At 41.3% G+C, this 26,179-nt stretch overlaps 1 protein-coding gene across 10 annotated transcripts in view; it reads right to left on the reverse strand.

Moving 5' to 3' along the window:
* Window positions 1-26,179, reverse strand: part of DYM (dymeclin) — a 352,035-nt gene that overhangs the window by 90,997 nt on the left and 234,859 nt on the right. For all 10 annotated transcript variants that reach the window (XM_045042248.1, XM_045042249.1, XM_045042250.1 and 7 more), the window contains one exon: window positions 16,926-17,028. In XM_045042248.1, coding sequence (XP_044898183.1) covers window positions 16,926-17,028 — 103 coding nt within the window. The remainder of the gene's footprint in view (window positions 1-16,925; window positions 17,029-26,179) is intronic.

Here is a 26,179-nt window from a genome sequence, read left to right on the forward strand (position 1 = left end):
GACACTGCTGTGTGAATGCACTGAAGGTTATCCAACCAGTTCTCACGGAGGGAGCCTTAAAGATCAGCTTGGTTGGTGCCAACGCTCTCAAATAATTTTATGTTCTATTCATTCGTAGCTAAGTCTTTTCTATAAGGAGACTTTTGATGTGTGGTCTATTTTGTTCGCTGTCTTTTTATATTTTGTCTTTTAGTATATTTTTTTGGTATTTAGGAAGTCTGTGTTTTTATTCTAATGGTCATCTTTATTTGAATAACGTATCATTTCTCTCATCTTCTCATTCTTCGTCATTTTCTGTTGGTTCACTACTATAAGCGATACTGAAATTAGCTAACTGCCTCTCTTACGTTCCACTTCTTTCCCACAATCCGACCTGAAATAATAATCCTGGAACTCCTAGGTACCTCTAATCAGCAAGCTTATTCTGCTTCTCACATATTCTCCCCACGGTCCTCTCCGTATTTTAAGACTTGTCAGAAATACAGCCTTCACTCACTACACTTGCTCCTTTCTGCCTATCACTTAACCTTCTACTGAGCAAAATGTAGCACCAGTCTATGTGTGTGGTCTGTCCAATCGTCGTGGTTGTACAAAGCTCCTTCTCTAGCATGGAGGTTGGCAAACGAACCATGGGCCAAATCGTGTTTGTGGACTATTTTAATACGACCTTTTGAGCTAAGAATGGTTCTTACATTTTTAAAGGGCTACATAAACCAATCAAAACAAAAACTAAACACCCCGTACAAAGACAGGCAATGGAGACTAGCCATGTGGCCTACAAACTCAAACATTTACTATCTGGCTCTTTCTGGAAAACCTTTGCTGGCCACTACTGAGAGACAGGAGTAGGAAACAGTCCTCAGGAAGGAAACAATACTGAGTTCCTACATTTCGTAAGATTGTCTGTGCCTGACTTACTTGCAAGTCAGTTTGTTGGGGTATAAAATCCCTGCTTATATGTGCTTTCTTTGAGTATCTTCAATATGTAATTCCATTTTCTTCCAGCATAAAACACTGCTGTCAAAAAGTCTGTTGATAGTTTGATTTTCTTCCCTTAAAAGTGCCCTGGTCTTTTTTGCCTGGCTACCCCTCAATTTCTTTCTCTTTATCTCTGTGTTGGTACCGACTGTCCTTCCACATGCAGTTTCGAATCTGTTTTCTTCTCTATTTTCGGAAAGTTTTCTTGAAGTATAGCTTTTAGTATTTCTCTTTTTTTGGGGGGGGGATTCGTATTTTATATTCTTTAGCTTCTCTCAAATCCTTTTTCTTTCTTTCATTCCTTTTTGCCTTCAAGTTTTTCATCCTTTTCACCTTCTACTAAGGCATTGTATTTATTTATTTACTAGATACTTGTGTATAGATGACATTTCTGAAATGATTCTTTTATTAAGAAAAAAATTACCCATTTCAGTTTTTATATTTCTGATTTATGTTTTTCTGTTTTACTTATTTTTTTTACTTTTTAAAAAAAGTTTATTTATTTAAAAAATTTTAAAAAAATCTTTATTTTTTTAACTTAATTTTTTTTTTAAATTTACATCCAAATTAGTTAGTATATAGTGAAGCAATGATTTCAGTAGATTCCTTAATGCCCCTTACCCATTTAGCCCATCCCCCCTCCCACAATCCCTCCAGAAACCCTCAGTTTGTTCTCCATATTTATGAGTCTCTTTTTTTGTCCCCCTCCTTGTTTTTGTATTATTTTTGTTTCCCTTCCCTTATGTTCATCTGTTTTGTCTCTTAAAGTCCTCATATGAGTGAAGTCATATGATTTTTGTCTTTCTCTGGTTAATTTCGCTTAGCATAATACCCTCCAGTTCCATCCATGTCGTTGCAAATGGCAAGATTTCATTCTTTTTGATTGTCCAGTAATACTCCATTGTATATATATACCACATTTTCTTGATCCATTCATCCACTGATGGACATTTGGGCTCTTTCCATACTTTGGCTATTGTTGATAGTGCTGCTATAAACATGGGGGTGCCGTGTCCCTTCAAAACAGCACACCTCTCTCCCGTGGATAAATGCCTAGTAGTGCAATTGCTGGGTTGTAGGGTAGTTCTGTTTTTAGTTTTATGCGAAACCTCCATACTGTTTTCCAGTACTTATTTTTTTAAGTAAGCTTTACATTCAATGTGGGGTATGAACTCACGACCCCGAGATCAAGAGTCACATGCTCCACTGACTGAGCCAACCAGGAGCCCCCATTCTGTTTTAACTTGTATCATTTTCTTAGTTTCTTTTAGTTGTTTTGGAAAGTTATGTAAGAGTTTTCATTTATTTTGTGGGTGTATCTCATGCTTTCATTATCACTACAGATACTCTTCATTTTCTTTTATCTTCTATCTTTGCACTGGATTTGACTGACCTTTCTCTTATGCTCATTTCTAATAAAGTGAGTTTTCCTAACATTTTAGGAGGGAGGGGTGGGTCTAGCACTTTCTAGTCTCAGGACACTACGGCAAACTTTTCTTAGTTTTTGTGAAGTGCTCCTAAATATTGCCACATTCTTTTTGGGATCTTCTGGCTCTCTTCTCTAGCCCGACGTTTATCTGAACTTTTTATTATTTTGCTTAGTGTCCTTGACCTTCTCTGTGGGCTGTATTTCTAGTAGCTTCACGTCAGTGTGGGGTTTGGTTCTAGAAGAAAGCTTCAGCTGTTTAGTTTTAAAAGTTCATAGGGCCCCAAGTCTAGAATTCCTTCAGATCTTACAGCAGACGCCTTACATTCAACTGTGAATTAGAGTATGCAAAACCCCTAACAGTTTCAGGCGCTTTTCTCAAACTGGCCTCTCCAGGATGCTTTCCAGTGAGTCCCTTCTGCCTACTTTGGGGTCCTCCTGTTCTCAGATCTCTTTGCTTCCTTCTAGTTCCTCCCACACAGACACTACAGGGATCTTGTAGTTCTCGGTAGTTTGCATCCACTCTCTTGTATTCTGGGTTTTTGGTGGTTATTTTGCCATCTCGCAGATGTTAGTGTGAATGAGTGCTGGTGCATTTTATTTGTTGCCTCCATAGGGAAATTTCAGGAAACTAAAAAAATATAAGGCTGGGTCCATCTTCTAAGAATTCTTCTCACAAAGGCGACACTCTCAACCACTCTATATACTGATGTAGTTAAAGGCCCTTCTACTATGGGAGACTCGAATGAAAACCACCCCAAATTTTTACTATGCCTTCTCAGGGAAGCCTTTTTATTTATAGCATTCTATAAAACATAGGCTGATATTTAGTTTATCTACAAATATGTCCATCATTTTGTGACATCTAAAAACGTCTGTCTCAAATCCTTAAAGAAAGGATCTGCACCATGATTCTGTATTTCCTATTAAGCCTCTTCCTACACCTGGGCCCACTATCGCAGTGTAACTCCAGGGCACAATATTCATACCATATTCTAGGCCGTGTTTCAGGGGACATCGTTCACACCGAATACAAGGTGAGTGGAGTCTCCTCCAATTGTGCATTCCAACAATCATCCAGACAAATCCCTTTCTGTCTACCCAGTGCATCCTCGCAGAAATAAGGGAACCGGCGAATGCTAATGTTAAGGAAATTACACGCAAAAAAGCTACTTCAAGATACATTTTAAAGGCAAGGAAATCAAGGGTCAGAATGGCAAAGTAAGTCGCCAAAGCTCACAGCAGTTTGAAGGTAAGAAAAAGACTGAGCACAGGTCTTCTGCTTCTCAGGCTGTTGCTCTATCTCAAACTTTTCTGGATTACTCCTCCACCCCGCAGTTGTTCAAGGTGATTATCCACAGCATCCAGATCATCTCTTTCCCAGCCTCAACACCCTGCCAGGCTCATGGCCGCTCCTGCCCGAAGCCCTCTGCATGCCTTGTTCCATCTCACCAGCACACGTCTTTGGCACAGCCACCTGACTTGTCTTTGCTCAAATGTTGCCTTCTCAATGAGGAAGGCACTTCACTGGCCGCCCACTGACACCACTAACTTCCCGTTGCCAGTGCTTTCCATCCCTGTCTATCCTCCATTTTCCCACGGGATCTTCTAACAGGCCATTCATTTGTTCATTCATTCACCCGGGCTTGCAATCGTTACAGAGCTCTCCCCATGAGAAGGTAGGCTTCAAGAGGGCAGAGAGTTTTATCTTTACTGGTGTCCTCACAGGGAAGAGAAAGGTACCTGAAAAAAATGGTAGCGGCTAACAACACGCGGGAGGAAAGAATAAGGAATTTCAAGTGCCATATGGAGCGTGTTTATGCATGCGTAGCTCCTTTGGAACCGTTATCACTAACTGTTCACCAGGAAAGTATGAGTGATGATATGATGGAGCGTTCCCAATGGGTACGGGGAATTTAGTACTTGGAATTGGTTAATGAGCGAAAGACCTACGCACAGTGAAACAAAAGTTACTCTTACTCTTATCTGAATTAGTGACCAGTATGAAACAACTTCGTAAGAGAGAGAGTACCTAATTATTAAAGGCTCAGTACTTTGTAGCCTTAGAATATGATCCCAAAAAGGATGGCATTAATTCAGTCACTAACATGGCCAGCTAGCATTGCACATTCAAGGAAAATAGACGTGTTTCACAACAACACAATACTCTTCTGGTGACCTCAATCAAAATGCAAAGTTGAGATCACAGAGGGTACCAGGTGAGAGATCACAAGGGGCCTCAAATGCATGAAAATAATGAACCACGCGCTATTCGTTATTAAACAAACATGCTTATAAGTAATTTCATTTCCCTGGCAGCAAGTACATTTAAGGACTGAATTTAGTTCTTATATGTCAATTATCCAAAAACAACTGCTTTGTTGTATTAACAAAAGAAGAAAACCAATATACTCCAATCATGAAAACGCCTCTAACAAATGTCAAATCACAAATGAACTTGCCTTTCTACTTCCCTCCATATACCACTTCTCATGACAGAGGCCTCCAAACTCACATCTCAAAAACTCAAATAATCTATGAGTAAATTAAGAAACAATTTAGGCTTAACTTTCTCTGGTGTTGATCGAACCTTCTAATACCCGAAGTCTGGGTAAAACTCTCATGCGTTCACGCTCGTTTTTGCGTTTGTAAGGTGGTCCTCAAATGTTCTTGTAAGGATTCTTAAGAATTTTTCAGAAATCCATGAAATTTCCAGAAAAACAGGGAGAGCTGAATTCTCAAATATAATTTGTTTCGTAAATTAAATCAGCTAAGGAAAGAGTTGAATTTCCATTCATACAATGAATAAGATTACTGGTTTTTGGGGGTCTTTTTGGAGAAACAAAAATAAAGTGCCATTTATAAAACATTTGCAGCTTTGACTATAATCAACTGTAATAATAAGATACCAGCTCAAAAAAATTCTTTTCATTTAAACCTCTTTTGTAATACTGCTTTTTAATAACCCTCATAATAGCCGAATTAAAGGACCCTAACAGAAATCATTCATCCCACATAAAACAAACATTGCCTTTTCTTCTTAGCTTTGTTTTACAAGCTACATTATTTCCAGATGACGCTTGAGGGGACTATGGTTTCAAGAATTAGATGCTTAAATAGACAGCTGCTTTCTATTTGCCATGTAAATCAAGGATATATCAAAGAAAATTCCAAATAGAAGACTTCTTTTCTTCCTATTAGGAACTACAAACTCAGTCAGAAAGGGAGAAATGGAGAAAAACACTCAAAATTTGAGGAAACAGAAAATTTAAATTAAGATTTCTTAAATAAATAAAACTTGGAGACTGACAGGAAAAGGTATTTTCATATTAGCTCTGCACAGCAGCAGGTAAGAATTTTTTCAGCACAACGGGAAAGGGAAAAAAAACCCCATTATCACTAGTTTTTATAAATATATTCACATACTGCTACTGAATTTAATACGCATGGGTTATTTTCTGTACTCTTTAAACTTTGCTTCGAAAGTTAATTAATCATTGCCAGACTTCAATGCAAATGCATCCTATTTTCCTTTTACAAGCCAGAGGAAAGAACATAAGAGTTATTTAAGTATTTTTAATGATAATTGTTCTTTAAAAGTCCTTAAAAAGAATACTCTACCATACTCCTTAAGAACAGACAGGACAAACATCCTTTCCAGGAATAAGGAAAGGGCAATATTCTTTCCCTCAGTGGAGGTGTGCTTTTTAAGAATGAAGAATTTTGTTTGTTTGTTTTTTTAATAAGAGGAGAGTCTTCCAACTAAATACTGCCCTTAGAATTCTCAGCGCATTTCTGAAACGTCTAGTTCAGAAGTGTGTCCAAAGCCAAGTTACAATACAACCAAGAACATCAGTTTGATTATGTTAAAGTCAGGCCTGGTTTGTAATTAAAGTGGTAGTTGGAAGGGGGAGGTCTGCTTACTTGCTAGAGGGTTTATTTATTTGAATTTGAAAATCAATTGTACTAAAGAAGAAACTTCCTGGGACCTAATCAATGTGGGGCTTGAGATCTATTTGAGATCAAAGCAGTTGTTTCTTTAGAGATGTTTACCAACATTATTTAGAATATTTCCTTTTCTGGTTTTTTTAAGAGCAGTTTCTTCATTATGAAAGCAGCTATAAAGATCTTGATTCTTTATAGAATCTGGTGGATTCTAGAGCTGGAGCAGGGGAAACACCTGATGAGCTAGAACATCTTGAATATCTCAAAAAAAAAAAAAAAAAAAAAAAAAAAAAGGTCTGAGCATATTCAAAGGGCTCCTAATGGCCAAAGTTGGAATAACCTGAACAACAAAATAGCAATAGCCCTGGATTAGAAGACAAAGAAATAATAAAATTAGGATCTATGAGTCCACACTGATATACATACATAACTGCATAAATGAATACATTGAGGACAGGTGACAAATCTTCCTTGCAGAACTGTTCAATAGATGTAAAAGGAATGAGACAAATAGAAAATCACTAATAAATCAGTAATATATGATGCAGATGAGATCACTGGATGCTAAAATTTGTGGGATAACATTTAAGCAGAAACAGGATACTGGCACAGTCGCAAAGAATCTCCCCCAAATACAGAGTAATTACAAAGGGAAAAATCAGCAAGTGCACAGTCAAGAATCCTAGCGGATATCACTACAGTGAACCGATCAAGGAAAATGCAGGTAAACGTCACCAGCAATACACACTAACGTCATGTGTTCCCTGACCTGAGACACTGAGAAGGGCATGTCACCTCTGCAGTACCCTTCTCAGTGATGCATAACGTCAATTTAGTCGTGATAAAATGCCAGACACACCCAAACTGAGGGACATCCTACCGACTAACTGACCAGTACTTTTCAAAAATGTTAAGGTCAAGAAGGACAAGGAAAGACTAAGGAGACGTGACGCAAAACGCAATGTGGGATTCTGGCTTGAATCCTAGAAAAGGGTAAGGGCATCAGTGATAGAACTGGTAAAGCATGCATGAGATCTGGATTTGAGTCAGTATGGACCAAGGTTAATTTCTTAGTTTTGATAAATGGTCTGTGGTCATGTAAGATATTAACAAAAGGGAAAGCTGGGTGAAGGGTATATGGAAGTTCCTTAAAACTCTTCTGTAAGTCAAAAGTTATCTTAAAATGGTAAAGGAAGGAAGAAAGGAAAGGAGGAAGGAGGGAAGGAAGGGAAAAGTAAGTCCCGGGTGTCCTTGGCAAAAATTTCAGTAACTGAGCCTGTAAAGAAAAGTACATGGTAAAAAGTAAAAGTTCTCTGCCCTTGCTGGCCTTCAGTTTGACACCCCACTACTATTTATTTATTAGTGACTACTATTTATTTAGTTTCTTTTTTTTTTTTAATTTTTTTTTTAACGTTTATTTATTTTTGAGACAGAGAGAAACAGAGCATGAATGGGGGAAGGTCAGAGAGAGAGGGAGACACAGAATCTGAAACAGGCTCCAGGCTCCGAGCTGTCAGCCCAGAGCCTGACGCGGGGCTCGAACCCACGGACCGCGAGATCGTGACCTGGCTGAAGTCGGACGCTTAACCAACTGCGCCACCCAGGCGCCCCTATTTATTTAGTTTCTTATGCATCTTCCAGAAAAACTAAAGGCGTATTTTTAAATGTACGTATAACCTACATACTATAAAATTCTCTGTTTTCTGGTTTTTTTTTTTCTTTTCTTTTTGTTGTTGTTTGGTTACTTAAGTGTTACATTTCACACAAACCCATATGGCCTGGATTTGGTTTTTATAAAAATGGCTGCAGAATATCGCACTGGATGAATTTATGCTTTTTCTAATCCGTTCCCTGTTAACGGATATTTTGCTTGTTTGCACTTTTTTGTTCGTAAGTCAGGCTGAAAAACGAACACACCTTTGTGCAGCTGCAGATCTGACTGACTTTAAGAGTTTCTCAAGTGAAATCACTGCTCAAGACACAGCTTCCCTCCCTGAATATATGAAATTTTCCAAAGTATGAGCTTTATTCTCCGACATTCATCCTTATGCGACAATGCCAGTCAAGCTGGTATCTATCTAGCCCATTCAACACATAGTTCTTTTTTTTCCTAGTGCTCCAAGCACTACTTTTTAAAAGTGGCTTCATCAAGATAAAATTCATACACCATATACCTCACTGATTTGAAGTGTCCAATTCAGTGGCTTTTAGTATATTCACAGAGTTGGGCATCATCACCACCATCCCATTTTAAAACACTTTCATCATTTGCAACAGAAATCTGTACTCCTCAGCAGTCACTCCTCATTCTGCTTCACATCCCCAGTCCGATGCATCCACTGTCGAACTCTGTAAGATGTGGACCTGTTGTGGCCATCTCATGTGAATGACATGTGGCCTTTTGTCACTGACTTCTTTAACTCAGCACAACGTTTCCAGGGTTCATCCATGTTGAAGCTCCTATCGGTATTTCATTCTTTTTTAACTATCCAATAATAGTCCATTGTATGGACATACCACCCTTTTTGGCTAGTTGATAGGTGTTTGGATTGCTACTATTTTTTGCCTATTAGGAATAAAGGTGCTATGACCACTCACGTTTCGCCTGGACTTCTGTTTTCAGTTCTTTGAGAGCATCATCATATGCTGGGTCATATGATTATTCCATGCTCAGCTCTTTGAGGCACTGCAGATTGTTTTCCGAACCGGCTGCACAATTTTACATTCGCACCATGAGTTGAATGAGGCTACTAATTTCTCCACGCCCTCACCAACACTTGTGAATTTCTGTCTTCACTGTGGTTGAAATTTGCACTTTCTTTTTTTAAATTAAAAAAAAATTTTTTTTAGTGTTTATTTTTGAGAGAGAGAGACAGACAGAGCACGAGCAGGGGAGGAGCAGAGAGAGAGGGAGACACAGAATCTGAAGCAGGCTCCAGGCTCTAAGCTGTCGGCACAGAGCCCGACACGGGGCTCAAACTCACAAACTGTGAGGTCATGACCTAAGCCGAAGCCGGACGCTGAACCGACTGAGCCACCCAGGCACCCCTAAATTTATTTCTGAGAGAGAGAGAGAGCGTGAGAGAGAGCGAGCACAAGTGGGGGAGGGGCAGAGAGAAGGAGACACAGAATCTGAGACAGGCTCCAGGCCCGATGTGGGGCTTGAACTCACGCACCGTGAGATCATGACCTGAGCTGAAGTCAGATGCCTAACTGACTGAGCCACCCAGGTGTCCCAAAATTTGCACTGTCTGACAATGATGTTGAGCATCTTTCAAAGCGCTTACCGGTCACCTGTATATCTGCTTTGGAGACATGACTATCAGATCCTTTGTGCCCATTTTCTTTTGTAATGTAGTAAAAGCATTATTGCTCTCTTGCATCACAGTCCAACAGGGTACCCAACTGGCTTTCAGTAAGATGATTCGGGGGTCCATGCACTTGCCATACTATGGACCCTGGAATCTCTTAACAGATTTCCTGCATCCAAGCTAGCACATGATGAGAGAGGTAGGGGGAGGTGGACACGCCCCCCTTCGCGTGCAAGATGCGAGCGCGATGGAAAAAAGTGCTTAGTTGTATATCCAGGGAGAGGAGATGGGATCGGTGAGCATCCAGCCCCTCACTGCCTCACCCGGGGCCTAGTGGAGTGTCTGGCATTCAGGAAAAGTGGCTGATGGACTCGAAAAGTGCCAACACAAGACACTCCTTTTGCTTTTGGTGGTCACTCTGGTTTGGTTCATCTTAGGAGCTCTGGGACACACTCAGCCCTGGTATATTTCTAACGCCAGGGAGCATGCTGAGTGAAGGCCCCTCTTTGGGGCTGAGATTCACCCTTTGGTGCCAAATAACTACTTAGATATTTCAAGACAGGTTAAAGATGCTTCCTGATGGCACCACTCAACTGTGGTCAGTTCATGGTGGCTCCCGTTATCTCTCCCCCTCCATCTGATGAGGTCACACGTAGCCTGCAGGAATTTTCCCTGTCACTAGAGGGTGTGGAGCCATCTCCATCCTCCGAACCAACTCCTGTTGCCCCAGAATATCTTTCCCAAACATGAACTGCACAGCACATCTGTAAGAGCTAACACTTACTAAACACTTGGCTGTGCCAAGGATCCTACCTGGACTCTCATTTAATCCCGACAACAATCTTGCGTAGTGGATTCTACTGTTACTCCGATTTTCAGATGAAGCAACGGAGGCCTAGAGAAGCAAAATGACCTGTCCAAGGCCAGATAGCTATGCGTAAGATATAAGATATACACGTTACAGAACCAGCTTACAAAAGATTCACCCGTTTTTAAAATTTGGACTGTTTGCCTTTTTTGTGATTGAGCTGTTAAGAGTTCCTTACATATTCCGAATCCTGGTCCCTTATCAGATATAAGATTTGCAAGTATTTTCCCCTACTCGGTGGGCTGTCTTTTCACTCTCTTGATGGGATATCCTTTGAAGCACAAGAGCTTTACATTTTGATGAAGTCTAATTTATCTGTTTTTCTTTCGTCACCTAAAATTTAGTCCTGCATTTTCTTCTAAGGATATCACAGTCTTAGCTCTTACATTTAAGGTCTCTGCTAGATTTTGAGCTAATTTTTGGGTATGGTGTGAGCCGCTCTTACACGCCAGACACCCTGTCACACACGAGAAACCCTTTGGCGACGACGTGCCGTTTTCACTTCTATGCCCTTGTTCAAGAAGCAGAACTCCTGGATTATTTTCCCGACTTAATCTCTCTTCTTAAAAGTACTACTCAGCTCAAATTGCAACTCCTTTCCATGAAAACCGGCCCGATTCCTTTCCTACTTCCCCCAAATTGTTCTCTTCCTCTTCTGAAACCCCCCAGGTTTGGTTATAGCCACCTTATAAAATATGTCACATGGAATTGTAATTTAGTTGTGTACTTGTTTTCATTAGCCTCTCAGATTCCCTGTGTACAGGCGCTATGCTTACTTCATTTTTACCTCTCACATCATGCTAAAGTAATTCCCAGATAGAAGTTTGATCAAGATCTTTCTTAATGTCACCATCACTGGAATAAACACCCAAAAGTAATTCCTTGTCGTATAGAATCAGTTCAGAATACCTCGTAGCCTCTTTCTGAAGAAATGAAATGTCTAAAAGCAAAAATAAACAAGAGCCAGGAGAGTATTGGTTCAAAAGGTAAGTCAAATGACATATTCCAGGGTTAGCAATATTTTTGGGTTCCATGTAGAATGATAATGATAAGCAGTCAAGACTTGATCAGAACAAATTTCAAATATGTGGCTTTTGCTCTTTAGGAAGCTACAATTTAAGACAGCAAATTATTAGATCAAGTTGACGTTGAACAACCTGTTTTATGTGTACTGAACTGAAAGGAAAAAATGCTACAACTACCCTTTGAATAGGAAAGAGACAATTCTTTTTTTTTTTTAAGATTTAATTTTTATAAGTAATCTCTATACTCAACATGGGGCTTGAACTCATAACCCCGAGATCAAGAGTCACATACTCCAGCCATTTGCAACTACGTGGATGGAACTAGGGGGTATTATGCTAAGTCAAATTAGTCACTCAAAGACAAATATCATACGATTTCACTCATACGAGGACTTTAAGACACAGAACAGATGAAAACAAGGGAAGGGAAGCAAAAATAATATAAAACAGGGAGGGGGCAAAACATAAGAGGCTCTTAAATATGGAGAACAGAGGGTTACTGAAAGGGTTGTGGGAGGGGGGATGGGCTAAATGGGGAAGAGGCATTAAGGAATCTACTCCTGAAATCACTGTTGCACTATATACTAACGTGGATGCAAATTAAAAGAATTAAAAAATTAAAAAAAAAAAAAGAGTCACATATTCCACTGAGGAAGCCAGCCAGGCACCCCAGGAAAGAAGCAACTGTGATATAAAGATCATGTACAAATTAATGAGAAAATATATAATTCAGCTTAAAAAATTACACACATCCATGACATGTGTTGGAAACTAATCTTCTTTGACTAAGAAAACGACCAAACCATTCAAATTAAATGTCATACAGATATAATTTAGGCCTGAGACTCCTTTTCAGTTCTGGACACCGGCGAGAGCGTGCAGGCATGCGGAGACAGAGCTTCATCCCCGTCAATTAACTAGTTAATATTTAGCCTCCTTTTTTCAGCCTAAGACACAAGAGACTCATGCCTTCAAAGTGCACTCAATCCTACTAGGAGAGAAGATATTACAAATGAAACAATTACGGGATAGAAAAGAGCATATATTTAGTTGCTCCTTCTTTGTGTGTGTGCAACAGATCACGTATACCACTGGTTCTCTCATCTCAAGAGCCTTTTAGCTTCTTAAAAATCTCTGATGCTCTTAAGAAACTGTTTTTATGCGGATTATATGTAGTGGTATTTATTATATTACAAATTAAAGCCAAGAACAATTTAAAACACAAGAACACAACGCATTCTGTGAGCTGCCAGAGCAATGAAATGATCGTTGACCATGCAGCCTCTGGACAACTCTACCACACGGTGGTACAGGAGAAGGAGGATAAAAATGAGACTTTGAAAACCACTGGGATGTGTGTGCATGTACGTGTACACACAGACACACAGATGTAAGTTAGTAGCATTATACTTGCTTAGCATTCAATGATAAACTCTTAGCTGCTGTTTATACCTCAGCTGTTTTTTTTCTGATTCTGTCTCCTTAATCTTTTTGGCTGGGTCTTTTTGGCTCACATCCTTGAATTCACCATTTAAAATTAGATGGTAGAGGGGCACCTGGGTGGCTCAGTCGGTTGAGTGTCCAACTTTGGCTCAGGTCACGATCTCGCGGCTCGTGAGTTCCAGCCCCACATCAGGCTCTGGGCTGACAGCTCAGAGCCTGGAGCCTGCTTTCGATTCTGTGTCTCCCTGTCTCTCTGCTCCTCCCCTGCTCATGCTCTCTCTGTCTCTCAAAATAATAAACATTAAAAAAAATTTTTTTTTAATTAGATGGTAGAGTCAGTCCTACAGAAAGTTTCCCAAGTTTGTTGATGATCAAAGGACAATATAATTTGGTTCCTTATGGTGCCACCTAAAATAAAGTTAGTCTTCTCATCTCAAATAGTTGCTAAGATGATTGTTAGAAATTAGGGAAATAAAGCTTACATGACATTGTAATAATATTCATAATTGAAAAACCACGGTTATAGTTTAAAAAGCAACTAAACTCATTTGTTATTTTTGTTTCACTTTCTAGATTCAGGTTTGTTGTATATGACCAAAGTTGTTTTAGAGGCTTATTCTTATTTTATTTACTTTTTTTTTTGGAAATCTTTATTTATGAGGGGGTGGGGGGGGGGGGGAGGGAGAGCACACACAAGCAAGCAGTGGAGGGGCAGAAAGAGAGAGAGAGAGAGAGAGAGAATCCCAAGCAGGCTCTGCACTGTCAGCACAGAGCCAGGCGCGGGGCTCAATCTCGTGACCTGAGCCGAAATCAAGAGTCGGACACTTAACCCACTGAGCCACCCGGGTGCCCTGAGACTTATTCTTAATTTTAAAAAATCTTGAAAGATTCTAACAATTCTCTCCTGTCCCTTTAGTCATCGAATTGACTTTTAGGAAATCCTGATATAAAGATACCAAAGCGCAGCCACGTCGTCAACTGAACTTCATGTGCTTCGCGAAACACGTACGTTGCCCCTGTACAAAGACCGCAGAACCAGCTATGACTCTCTGCACTACGGGTTCTCTCTCCCCAAAGAGGACTTGAGTGCAATTTTTTTTCACTGAAATTTTATTTCCCGTCAAGCAGCCGGACCAGTACCCTCATTATCTGGAACTTGGTGGAAGGCTTCAGGTTTCCCTTGAGATGTTTCGACAAACAAGGTTGTACTAAAGAATTAATACTGATGTTTTGGTAGCTTGCTATTGTTTTCTGTGGTGTTACTCAACTGGCTTGTGAATTACACACTATAATGAGAATAAATATTTTCTTAATATACTCAGAAACCTCCAGGTAGACTCAAAGCACTCTGTGTATTACAGTGAGAAGAAAAACGCATTCCTGATTTTAAGCACTTATTTAAACTCATTCAATCTCCACTGCTGCATGTAGACCCTTTCTTTTTCCTTTTCCATCTTTTTCAAATACGTGGTCTAAAGCATCAGTCTAGGACACAGAGCTTTATGTGGCTGGTGACAGAGACATTTAATTAAAATTTCTAGGGAGGGAAAAAGGAAACACATTTTATTTTCCCAGTTAGTGACCAATTTAAAAGAGAGTGACAGTGAGGACGTGCTTTCAAATATGCACCTCGCTCATGGTGTTTTGAACCCTGGGAATGACGAGTGAAAACAGCCGGTTACCTCGGAAGAAGAACATGTACTTAACTTTTACGACTGCCATCGTGTTCCTCAACTGCCTTGCAGTGATTCCGTTACTGTCACTACCACTGAATCAGGGCCACCCACCCTCTTCAATTAACTCTAAGGAAAGGCAGCAAAATTCAAGTTCATAAATGCACTTGGAGTATGTTGTGGCATGGCTGCTAAAATGAGGACTGTCAATGACTGATTCCAAATGGAATTTTCCCAGCATTTCTATGGAGCAGATACTTTAGGAAATTCACTGTTACTTAGTGAAAGTCTCATGCAAGAAGAAGTCAGCAACTCTAAAAGCTGTCATGTTCAACAGTAGAGGTCGTATGTCCGTTGGGAGTTCAACCTGTCCCGTCACTGCATAATCACCATGATTGGCGAATACCATTAAATACGACCCATTTTCTCAAAGACATTGTCATTTTTCTGGTCTCTGATTACAGGAGCATGCTGCTGGCACAATGTCAAGACTAAAGTCATTCAACACATTGTTATGAAAGAAATGACACAGGAGTACTACATAAGCAAATGACAGTTGTATAAGAAATCACAAAACATTTACAGATGCATTGACTTCAAGCTCTCAATAAACACGATCTCCACTGCCACTCTGAGGCCCCAAATGAGGTTTCCAAGAAGTGATTAGGAAGAAATATTTTTCCCATAACAAGTCATGGCTTGGATAGAAGTGAGCTATTATGCTATTTTTTTTTTTAAGTTGAGAATATTCAATTAGGAAAAGATTTTATATATATATATATATATATATATATATATATATATATATTATTATTATTATTTTTTTTTTTGTAAGAGAGAAATACTTCGGAATTAGAAACTTAATACCTTAATGGGAATGACAGATCACAGCATCACACACAGGCACACAATAAACACAAAATAAGACAAACAGCACGGGTCGGGTTGTGAACGCTCACGGCTATCTCTTGTTTGTCAGCGACTGCTACCCAGACCGGGTGCTGTTCCCACAGTCTCCTATCAGCACAGCCATTTAGAAATGAAACAAACCACAGGAAACAAAACAACTCTCCGGCTGTCTGGCATGCATCACCACTTCAAACTCAGAGCTTCAAAATTCTCTCGTGAAGTTTCTGAACATCAACCCACTGAGTTGTCGTCGGGGGATGCAGGGAGGTCCTTATTAGACTTGATGGGCAAGTTCTGAGGTTTATGACACGAGGATTTTTAACATCATCATCTAAGCCATGTTCCAACAAAATATAAGAAATGTTGCAGTTAGTGACACTGCTCTAAAGGAACTCTGAATGTTCTCTCCTTCCTGTTATAATGCTCATCCCCGAGCTGCTCCCATTCTATTCTGTCATCATCCTCTGAAGTTAGGTGGTAGTAAGCTCTTTATCTTTGAAGTGGGTGAAATCAAGGGAGTACATTAGTGCTGCTGTCCCCTGACCATGGCTTACAGGACCAGAGTAGCATCCTGATCTGAACAGAGCCAACTGGATTCTCTCTCCCAGGAAGTGAGAATGAGGACTTCATGACTCTAGTCAGGTGGCTGAACACACGACCCTCACAGGACATGTTACAGCTTGGGAGGGAGGAAGCTGGAGTGGCTGTTTTAGGTCCTAGTCAACGAATAGGAAATCTGGCCGATAGCAGCACAAGAATAATACCGAAGCAAAAGGAAGCAGAGCCTGGAAACTAAACTAAACTAAAGCCTCAGAAAGACAAAATATTCTTGAATCCAAAAAGCTTTTCAATTTCAGGTTCTGGTTCTCTGATATCTAGGTGTACCTGTCCCCCTTGAGTTCAGTGAGAAACCTTTGCATAGTTTCTATAAAACTGTTCCTTGTGCTTTTATGTAATTAGTTTGAGTGGGTTTCTTGCCTAAGGTAACAAGTCCTATTTTTTTTTCCTAAGTAGGCTTCATGCCCGGTGTAGAGCACATGAGGCTTGAACTCACAATGCTGAGACCAACACCTGAGCTGAGACAGAGTTGGATGCTTAACCGACTGAGTCACCCGAGCGCCCCGCAAGAGTCCAAATTATTAACAATCACTGGCTTAGGTTTGACTTCTTTAACCACTTGATAATAGTCATTTAAAGTTCTTCCTTGATTTGCGACATCACTCCTTTCTCTGCACAGTAAAGGCATCATGGCCATAGACAGACACTGAGAAGAGAGGAGTTACTGTTTCTTACAAACCTAAGCATGAAAGGAAAACCTCTTGCCGACAAAGTAAGGTAACTACTTACGTAATCTGGTAGAGGAACATCATTGGAACTCAGTGAACCTCTCAAGGACTGTGTGGCTTGTTCCAGAACTTTGTTGTGTTTTTTAGACAGCAAGGAAAACAAACTGAAAAAAAAAAAAAAAAAAAAGAATGAGTATCTCCTTTTCTAGGTCTTATACAGAATTATAGAGTTCCACAAGACGTCAATTATTCTAAAATATACATGTAATGACTTTTCTCATGCCTGTGTTAATAGCAGGATTAGTAATACTACCAAAAAGACAAAAAATGAAGTGAGGAGAATGTTTAAATTATAAGGAGTCTAAAGCATAAAAAAAGTTTGACAGCTTAAAGACCGTATTTCAAACACGGGATAGTTTTCTTTCCACAGTAGTGGACAGAGATTCAGACAGTCTGGGATATGAACGAACTTTATGAGTAACTTGGAACGTAATCTATTACTAGTCACTTGAACTTGTATCTCAATGTTCTCATCTTTCATATAAGTGTGTTGGGTCAGATTATCTTTCTAATGTAATACAGTCTATTGCTTATCACAGCTTTACATTCTTCTCAAAAATAAGGACTTTAAATACATTTATTAGAAGATTTCCACTTCTGGCCATCATGGGTTAACTGGTACCGAACAGCCTTCCTGCTATTAACACCTAGGAAAACTGGACGAGATACACGAGACAACATTTTCCAGATGTCGTACGACACCCGCAGGGCAGGACTGTGGTCCCTACGAGAGCGTGTGCGCCTAGACAAGCCTTCCGGACTGTGGTACAGAAAGCTGGCACCCGGCAGCGTGCAGCAGCGTCGTGCTGCGCTGAAATCACAGAGGGAAGGACTGGCGGCTGCGTGGCAGGTGGAATTTGCAGGCAGATCATTAGACTGGAGAGAAACGCAAGAGGGAGGTCCAGAAACCTGCCCAAGGGTCTTCTCCATTTGAGGTTTGGTTCTGTTTGTCATTTTGAGGTTGAAAGCGAACCTCACGCTTGCCGTTCACACCCATTTGCCACGACGCGCTGGTAGCCAGTACGGAGCAGCACTGCGTTATCTGTGATTCCAGAAATGTTATATGCGACAAGACATGTATATGAATGAATACTGTACACACACATCTATCTCTCTTATTCCACCGCCAAATGCGTACAGTTTTGCACCTCATACTTTTTTGCATTTCTTGATCCATTCAATAAACATCGAGTGCTGTAACTTGGTTATCTAAACATCCGGGTATATCAATAATTTAACTAGTCTATCATTAATCATTGCAACGTCTCCACTTTCATTTCGTTATTTTTCTATCAACGGCACTGTGCTGAACACCCTTCTGTATAATTTTTAGCATACTGAGGTGCGACTAGCTACTGGATAAATTCCTTGAAGTGAAACTACCGAGTAAAAGAATAATGGAAAAGAATAGAACAGTGAACTGTGTAGCAGTATACATTTTTCAAATATACAAGTTATTTTGTAAATAATGAAAATAAAAGGCAAAAATATGTTGGGATAGTGTGTAAAGTATATCCCCACGGAAATGCATAAAGAGAAAAATTGGTAAGATTCTTTTGCTTGCAGTACATTTCAGGAACAAATGGAATTTGAGAGGAGTTTTCTGAGACTGAAAGAACTTGCATGGTTAGTTCTAGCATAGAGAATGGCAAGACTCAGAGGCCTGAACCGAATGCCCGCACAAGAAGGGAAAGCAATAAACGCTCCTGGAAGAAGTGAGCTTCCCGGTGTGAGGAGAAGGGGGGGGGGGGCACTGAAGAAGACAGCACACTCTATTGAGTTCACAAAATACCAGAACTCGGGAGCTGCTTAATGGGTTCAACAAACTGGGGGTTCTGTCCATGCCCTGAGCTCACCTTCAGAGGACAACAGAGGTAATCTAGGGTAACTTCCATCAAACCTGAAGAAACTCATTAAACGAGCGGTAGGAATCAAAGCAGAAAGGATCTGAAATGGTTTCCTTTGGAGAAGAAAGGCTAGTTTGTTAACTTTAAAAGTGAATACCAACAACCCGCTCTCCTTGCTAGAAGAAGACAAAACCAGGAAGTGAGCTTCAATGCAAACACAAACTCTTTCCGCTGGGCATGATGGGAAATCTGAGCAGTAAGGGCAGAAAATGTCGCAATGGTCCACCTCAAGGAGCTGTGGCCACCATTCCTGGCTGCTCTTAAGAAAGCTGCTTTGAGAACAGAGGAGTTGAGGTCACTCCCAGCTTTCTATCGTGAAGGAGAAGCCGAGAAGTCACGCTTACTTCAAGTTGTTATTCTTCTACAATATAACAGGCTTTCCCCTCAGGTCTTAACCGCCACAGAGCTTTCAACTTCTTTTTTTGTTTTTTTAAACATTCTATTTCTGGCTCGCATTTAACATTTTTAAGGCAAAATGACCTAAATTTATATGAGACGTGGCTTGCAGATTGCTGAGAAAAGTAATGTCTGCTGAAAGCTTTGCAACCAAAGTACTAGCCCTGGCTTAATGCTGGTCAGAGTACGCGGTAAAGACGTAGGGTGTTTGCACGTAAAGGGGTAATTGCTGGCTTTCAACTGTACTATTCACTCAGGATATGGCTGCCACAGTGCTTGTTTTTAAAAGATTAGACTTTTCTTTTTATACAAGAATGTTCACTACAAACTGGTTCACCACTGAAAAACTGGGAACAACCAGAACACTGAGGAAGAACGGAATGGGTAAATAAACTGTGGGATATTCATACAATGAAAAACTATGTAGTAATTTAAAGTTTTCTAAAGGTACACGCAATAATACGGATACATCTCAAAAACAATGTTGTTTGCTGGGCCCTTAGAGAAGAATGTGACCAAAAGAATATTATTTAAATAGTGTATTAAAAATGCAAAAATGATACTACCTGTCTTCTATGGATAAAACATTTGAATAAAACATATGGAAGTGATAAATACTACATTTAAGATAGCTATTATTCTCTGAGAAAGAAGGGAAGGAAATGGAATCAGAGAGGGGAAAAAATAAGGGATTTAGCTCTCTCTGCATCTTTCTCTCTCTTGCTTTCTCTCTCTCTATATATATGTAAAATGTTGTTTTTGTTACGCTAGATACATACATAAGGGATTGCTATATTTATCTCTTTGACGTATGCTTGAAATACTATATACATTTTAAAAACTGGAATAAAAAGAATACACACCCTGAAGACAAGAGAGTTCCTGCTAACAGCCAACTTTTTTTTTTTTTAAGTTTATTTATTTATTTTGAGAGAGAGAGCTCAAGAGGGGTAGGGTCAGAAAGAGAGGGGGAGAGAGAGAGTCCCAAGCAGGCTCCACAGTGCTAGCACAGAGCCTGACGCAGGGCTCGAACTCTTGAATCACGAGATCATGACCCGAGCCAAAGTCAGGCACTTAACCAACTGAGCCCCCCCAGGTGCCCTGACAGCCAACATTTCAGCAAAGAAAGCAGCATATGGATAGAATATGTACGGTGAGTCCAACATGACACAAGCTAAAAAAAACCACCAGCTGCTGAAAAGGCTGCAGTTGAAGGTGCACAGTCAGTGACAGGAGATGAACCAGAATGGAGATGTCTGAGACAGAATGTGAAGGATCAAAAGTCCGGGGCTTGATTCTACGTCGAGAAGAAGCTAATGGAACATCTGTCTTCCAAAATGATGAAAGAGACATGTTGCTTGTTCCCAAGGAGCTCAAATCTAAGGCGATAAGAAACAACAACAACAAAAAGTCTGCAATTCTGAAATTGGAGAACACCATGTATCTTAAGAGTAGGCTGTGGGAACACAGAGGAAGGCTGGGTACATTTCGGAGGAAACCTACTTTCTGTGGCCTTGACGTTTAGGGGGTTGCTAGCTGGGAGACGTACAGGGTGAGGAAGAGGAACTCAGAAGGGGAAACAGCGCCCACAGAGGCACAGAGAGACTCGAGGGAAGTACCAAGGCCAGAACGACGCAAGTCCATGGGGTGAGCGGGGGCAAGAGAGAAGTTTAGCAAGACAGGGATGGGCTGTCAAAGAAAACATGCTAAGCGGTTTGCAGTTCATCTTGTCGAAGTCACTGAGGCGGGCAGGAAGTCAAATATTTACCAAGAACCTTCTATGTGCCGGGCAATGCACAAGTTGCCTGGGGTACAGTGACATGCAAAAGCAACGTGGTCTTTGTCCTGCCCTCCTGGAGGAGGTGGTTGCGTTGGGGACAAACCTACACAGAAGGTTCTACCGTCAGTGCAGCGATGGAGATGGGCATGGAGAGCTATGGGGACACAGATGAGGCTGCCCAGCTGCACCTGAAGGCAGGAACGGGAGGTCAGCCCTGGAGGTGATGCCTGAGCGGAATCCGAAGGAACACTTGGGGGTCAGCCAAGCAAATGGGGCAAAAGGGTAAAGGTCATCTGGACAGAGAAAAGAGCACGAGGGAAAGCAGACATCCAAGTGCAGGCAACGGGAGGGCACACACGCTCACCGAGTGTCACACGCACAGCAGAGCACGGGGTTAAGGCTGGGCTGCCAGTGGGGATGGTTTATGAAGCGTCTCTCGTGTCTCACTTAGACCTTGGGCTTCATCCTGAATGCCAGCGTTTTATGACAGCAAGGCTACAACAGGAGAGGCAAAAGCGAAGCTGTTGTGTCTGGTGTTCAGGTGGGGACTATGGGGCAAGGCATGGGCAGGAAGTGATCATTCCTTGTTCGTCTATGTCCTCAATCTCTCCCCAGTGCACTCTCATCCCACGGTGGCCAGGCAGTCCCCGCCACAGAACCCCAGGGCTCCAGGAAGCAAAGTCTGAAAACTAGAGCCCGAGGAGTGGGGCACAAGTACATAACTGCGTGCTTGCTGTAGACAGATTCCTCCACCCCCAGAGGGAAGGACAGACAAGGGCTGCCAAGAGAACGGTCCAGAAGCTGATCCTTTAGGTAACTTCTACGCTGCCCAAGAGCGGAGGAGGTAACCGAGCCAAAGCAGTCTGAGCCACCAGGAAGGCAAAGAGACAACAGAGAGAGTGACAGAAAGGAAGGCATGGACGACTCCGAGGTTCCCAACTTGGGAAACAGCAGCTGGCCGAGAACGTGAATGTATGTGCTAGGAACGGAAGAGCGGAAGAGCAGGGAGAGGGCCCAGGAGGGCCAGGGCTCTGCCTTAGAGAAAAGAGCAGCAGCAGTAGCTACGAGGATGCACACAGGGCTCGCTGTGTGTCAGACACCGCTCGACAATAATCACATGAGGTGCACATTATCACTGTCCATCCTTTCTAGGGAGGGTGAAATCGAGGCAAAGGTTGAGTACTTTGCTTAAGGCACACAGCTACTTAGCGGTGGAGTCAGGAGTCATATTCAGGCAGGCAAACTCCAGAATCTGTGTTTTTTAAATGTTTATTTATTTTTGAGAGAGAGAAAGAGAGCGCGTGTGCACGTGCGTGAGCAAGTGGGGGAGGAGCAGAGAGAGGGAAACACAGAATCTGAAGCAGGCTCCAAGGCCTCGAGCTGTCAGCACAGAGCCCAGTGTGGGGCCCGAACTCATGAACCGCGAGATCATGACCTGAGCTGAAGTCAGTCACTGAACCAACTAAGCCACGCAAGTGCCCAGAATCTGTGCTCTTAATGATTCTGCCGCAAAACCCAGAGATGCTCAGGAATATCCAGATGGAGAGGGTCAGGGATACCCAAGTGGGCAGTTCAGAAACACGAAGTTGGTGCTTGGTGCTTGGGAGAGAGGTGAGACCTTTTAGGGTTATCAGCATCAGCTGACATCACACAACTACAGGTGATCACCCAAGGATAATGTGGCAAGTAAGAAAAGAAGATCAAGGTCAAAATTCTGGGAAACACCATGACTAAAAGGGGAAACAGCAAACGGCCCCCTAGAGACATAGAAGGGGAAGAACAAGACATTCTGGAAGCCAAGAGAATGATCTCAAGGGAAGAGTGGTCATCACTGTCAAAAGGTAAAGGCTAGAGTAATACCCTAAAGGGGAGGCAACACTGGGAGGTCACTTTCAGGAGGTGGCATGGGGCTCCCTCCTTGAATACTGCAGACTTTCCCCACAACAGTCTTCCCCCTCACCACTTCTAGGCACCTTCTCTCGACACCCCAGTCCCTCCTTCATAAGAGCAGTCCCCTGAGAAACGAGGACTACCTTAACTCCGCAAAAGAATGGGAGCAGGTAAAGAAACTTAGGTGTACAATTGGAAGTTCGTCCAAGGTTAAAGTCACAGTGTAGTGAACACGCAAGCTCTCTTACAAATGGGGGAAATGCAAGGAAATACAAAATATTATTCAGGGTGTTAAAGGCAGAGCTACGGACAGAAACCGAATCTCCTTACGCCAAGCTTCGTGTTTTCCCTGTAGACAGTGACTCCTTCCACATGCAGGAATCCCCCTCTCTCCTCTCTGCCCGTCTAAATGCTGCCTGGCCTTCGAGGCACAGCCGCATGCTGTCGATTCCATACCCTCTGTGAAGGATTCCTCTAACCTGTGCTCACCCTGCCTCCGAACCACACTAACTTCTAACTTCTCCACACCTCAGCTGACGCTTAAATACAGTCTCACATGGCTGGTCACCTTAGTTTTAATCAGCTTTACTGAGGAATCAGCAGCACAGACTACAATTAACCAATTTTAAGTATACAATTCGAGGAGTTTTGAAAAATATAAACATGCATGTGACTCATCACCATAATCATGACCTAGCTCGTGTCCATTACCCCAGGACAGTCCCCGGCCCCTTGGTAGACAATCCCCTCCTCCACCCCCACCCCCCTCCTCCACCCCCCACCCCCCTCCTCCACCCCCCACCCCCCTCTCCCATCCTCCACCTCCCTCCCCCCTCCTCCACCCCCCACCCCCCTCTCCCATCCTCCACCTCCCTCCCCCCTCCTCCACCCCCCCTCCCCCCCTCCACCCTGGCCCCAAGCAACCACTGATCTGTTTCCTGTGCCTGCGGTACCAGACCTACTCTTTTGCGTCTGGTTTCTACCACTTAGCACTTCATCCACGGGTTTGGTATCAGCAGTTCATTCCTTTTTATCACTGAGTAGTTTTCCATTGTAGGAACAAACCTCGTTTTTTTTTAAATTTTTATTTATGTATTTATTTATTAATTAGCTGATGGACACTTGGGCCGTTTCCCCTTCTGGGCCCTTATGAATAAAGCTGCTATAAACATTCTCACAAAAGTGTCTTCGTGAACATAAGTCTTCATTTCTCTTGAATAAATCCCTGGAAGTGGGACTGCTAGGTTCTGTGCCCTACGTTCTTGCTGGCACTTGCTATTTCAGTCTCTTTAGCATTGGCCCTTCCAGTGGCTGTGAAATCTGGCTGTGGTTTTCACCTGCATCCCCTGAGGAATGTTCCTGTGCTCCTGGGTGTTGTTTGCTGAAGTGTGTATTCAGATCTTTTTTGCCCTTTTAAACAATGGGTTGTTTTCCTTCTTCTTCCTGAGTTTGTAAGAGTTCTTCATATATTCTAAACATAAGTCCTTTATCGGGTATTTCTTTGTAAATTATCTCCTAGACCAGTGGTGGTGGTGGTGATGGTGGAGGGTTCTTTTCCTTTTCTTAACAGTGTCTTTTGAAGAGGAAAATTTCAGAATTTGATCGAGTCCAATTCATCAAAATTTAAAATGCAAGTGGTGTTTTTCGTGTACTAAAAAACTTTTGCCTAACCCAAGATCCCAAAGATTTTCTCCTATGGTTTCTTATATATGGTTTGTAGTTTTACCTCTCCTATTTACGGTTTGTGCTCCATTCAGATGTATGCATGGCATAAAGCAAGAGTCAGGGTTTGTGTAATTGGTTTGGTTTTTTGCATGTGAATGTTTAACTGTTCCTGTGCCATTAGTTGATAAGACTATTCCTTCCTCCTTAAACTACCTTGACAGGCTTGTCAAGATTTCATATATGAGCATATATGAATGGGTCTCCTTCTGGATTCTATTCCATTCCATTGGTCTATAACTCTATTGCACACCAACAATACTACACTGCCTTGACTATGTTAGTTGTAATCTATAGTATACCTTGAAATCAGGTAGTGTGAGCTCTCCAGTTTGAGTTTTGTCAAAATTGCTTTTGGGTCCTTTGTATATCCACATAAATTAAACAAAAACTTTTTTTAATGTTTATTTATTTTTGAGAGACAGAGCATGGGCAAGGAAGGGGCAGAGACACACACACACACACACACACACACACACACACACACACACACACAGAATCTGAAGCAGGCTCCAGGCTCTGAGCTATCAGCACAGAGCCCGACACGGGGCTCAGCCTCACGGAACTGTGAGATCATGACCTGAGCCGAAGTCGGATGCTTAACCAACTGAGCCACTCAGGCTAAATTTTAGAATCAACTTGTCAATTTCTACCAAAAAGCCTGGTGGGATTTTGATTAGGACTGTGTTAAATGTATAGATAAATTTCAGGATCTCAACAATACTAAGTCTCTGATCCATGAACATGGGATCACCCAGTTTATTTAAGTCTTCTTTAATTTTTTTAAAAATGTTTAAAAAATTTTATTATTGAAGTACAGTTGACATGCAGTGTTATATTCATTTCAGGTGCACAACACCATGATTTGACTGATCTTTTCAAATTTCTTTCCACAATGCTTTAGTTTTCGGTATTCACATCTTGCATGTATTTGAGTTATGTTTATTCCTAAATTACTGCATATTTTTAGGATACCATAGACAGTATTGCTTTCAAATTTCAATTTCTGACTGTCACATGAATAGCAAAATATAATTATTGTTATATACTGACCTTATATCCTTTGACTTTGTTAAACTCATCTCTTCCTATTTTTTTGTAGATTAGGATTTTTTAAACATCTGACCCTGTTTTATGTGAATAAAGCCAGTTTTAAGTGTTCTTTTCCAATCTGAGTTTTTAAGATTTCTTTTTGTTGACTCACTGCACTGCCTAGGACCTTTAGTATAATGCTGAATAAATGTGAGAATGAATATCCTAGTCATTTTCTTGATCCTAGGAAAGAATACATTCAGTATTTTACCATTAAGTATGATTTTAGCTATAAATGTTCCATAGATGCCCTTTATCAGGTTGAGGAAATCCCTTCTATTCCTTGTTAACTGAATTTTTTTTTTAAATCATGAATAGACAATGAATTTTGTCAAATGCTCTTTCTGTCCCTAAGAAGATCACATGGTTTTCTTTTTAAGTCTATTAAATATAGTGGATTGTACTGATAAAGCATGGAATGTTGAGGCAACCTTATATTCCTAGGATGCATCTCACTCGTTATCCATC

Source organism: Felis catus, chromosome D3 (genome assembly GCF_018350175.1).
Source record: "Felis catus isolate Fca126 chromosome D3, F.catus_Fca126_mat1.0, whole genome shotgun sequence".
Taxonomy (NCBI): domain Eukaryota; kingdom Metazoa; phylum Chordata; class Mammalia; order Carnivora; family Felidae; genus Felis; species Felis catus.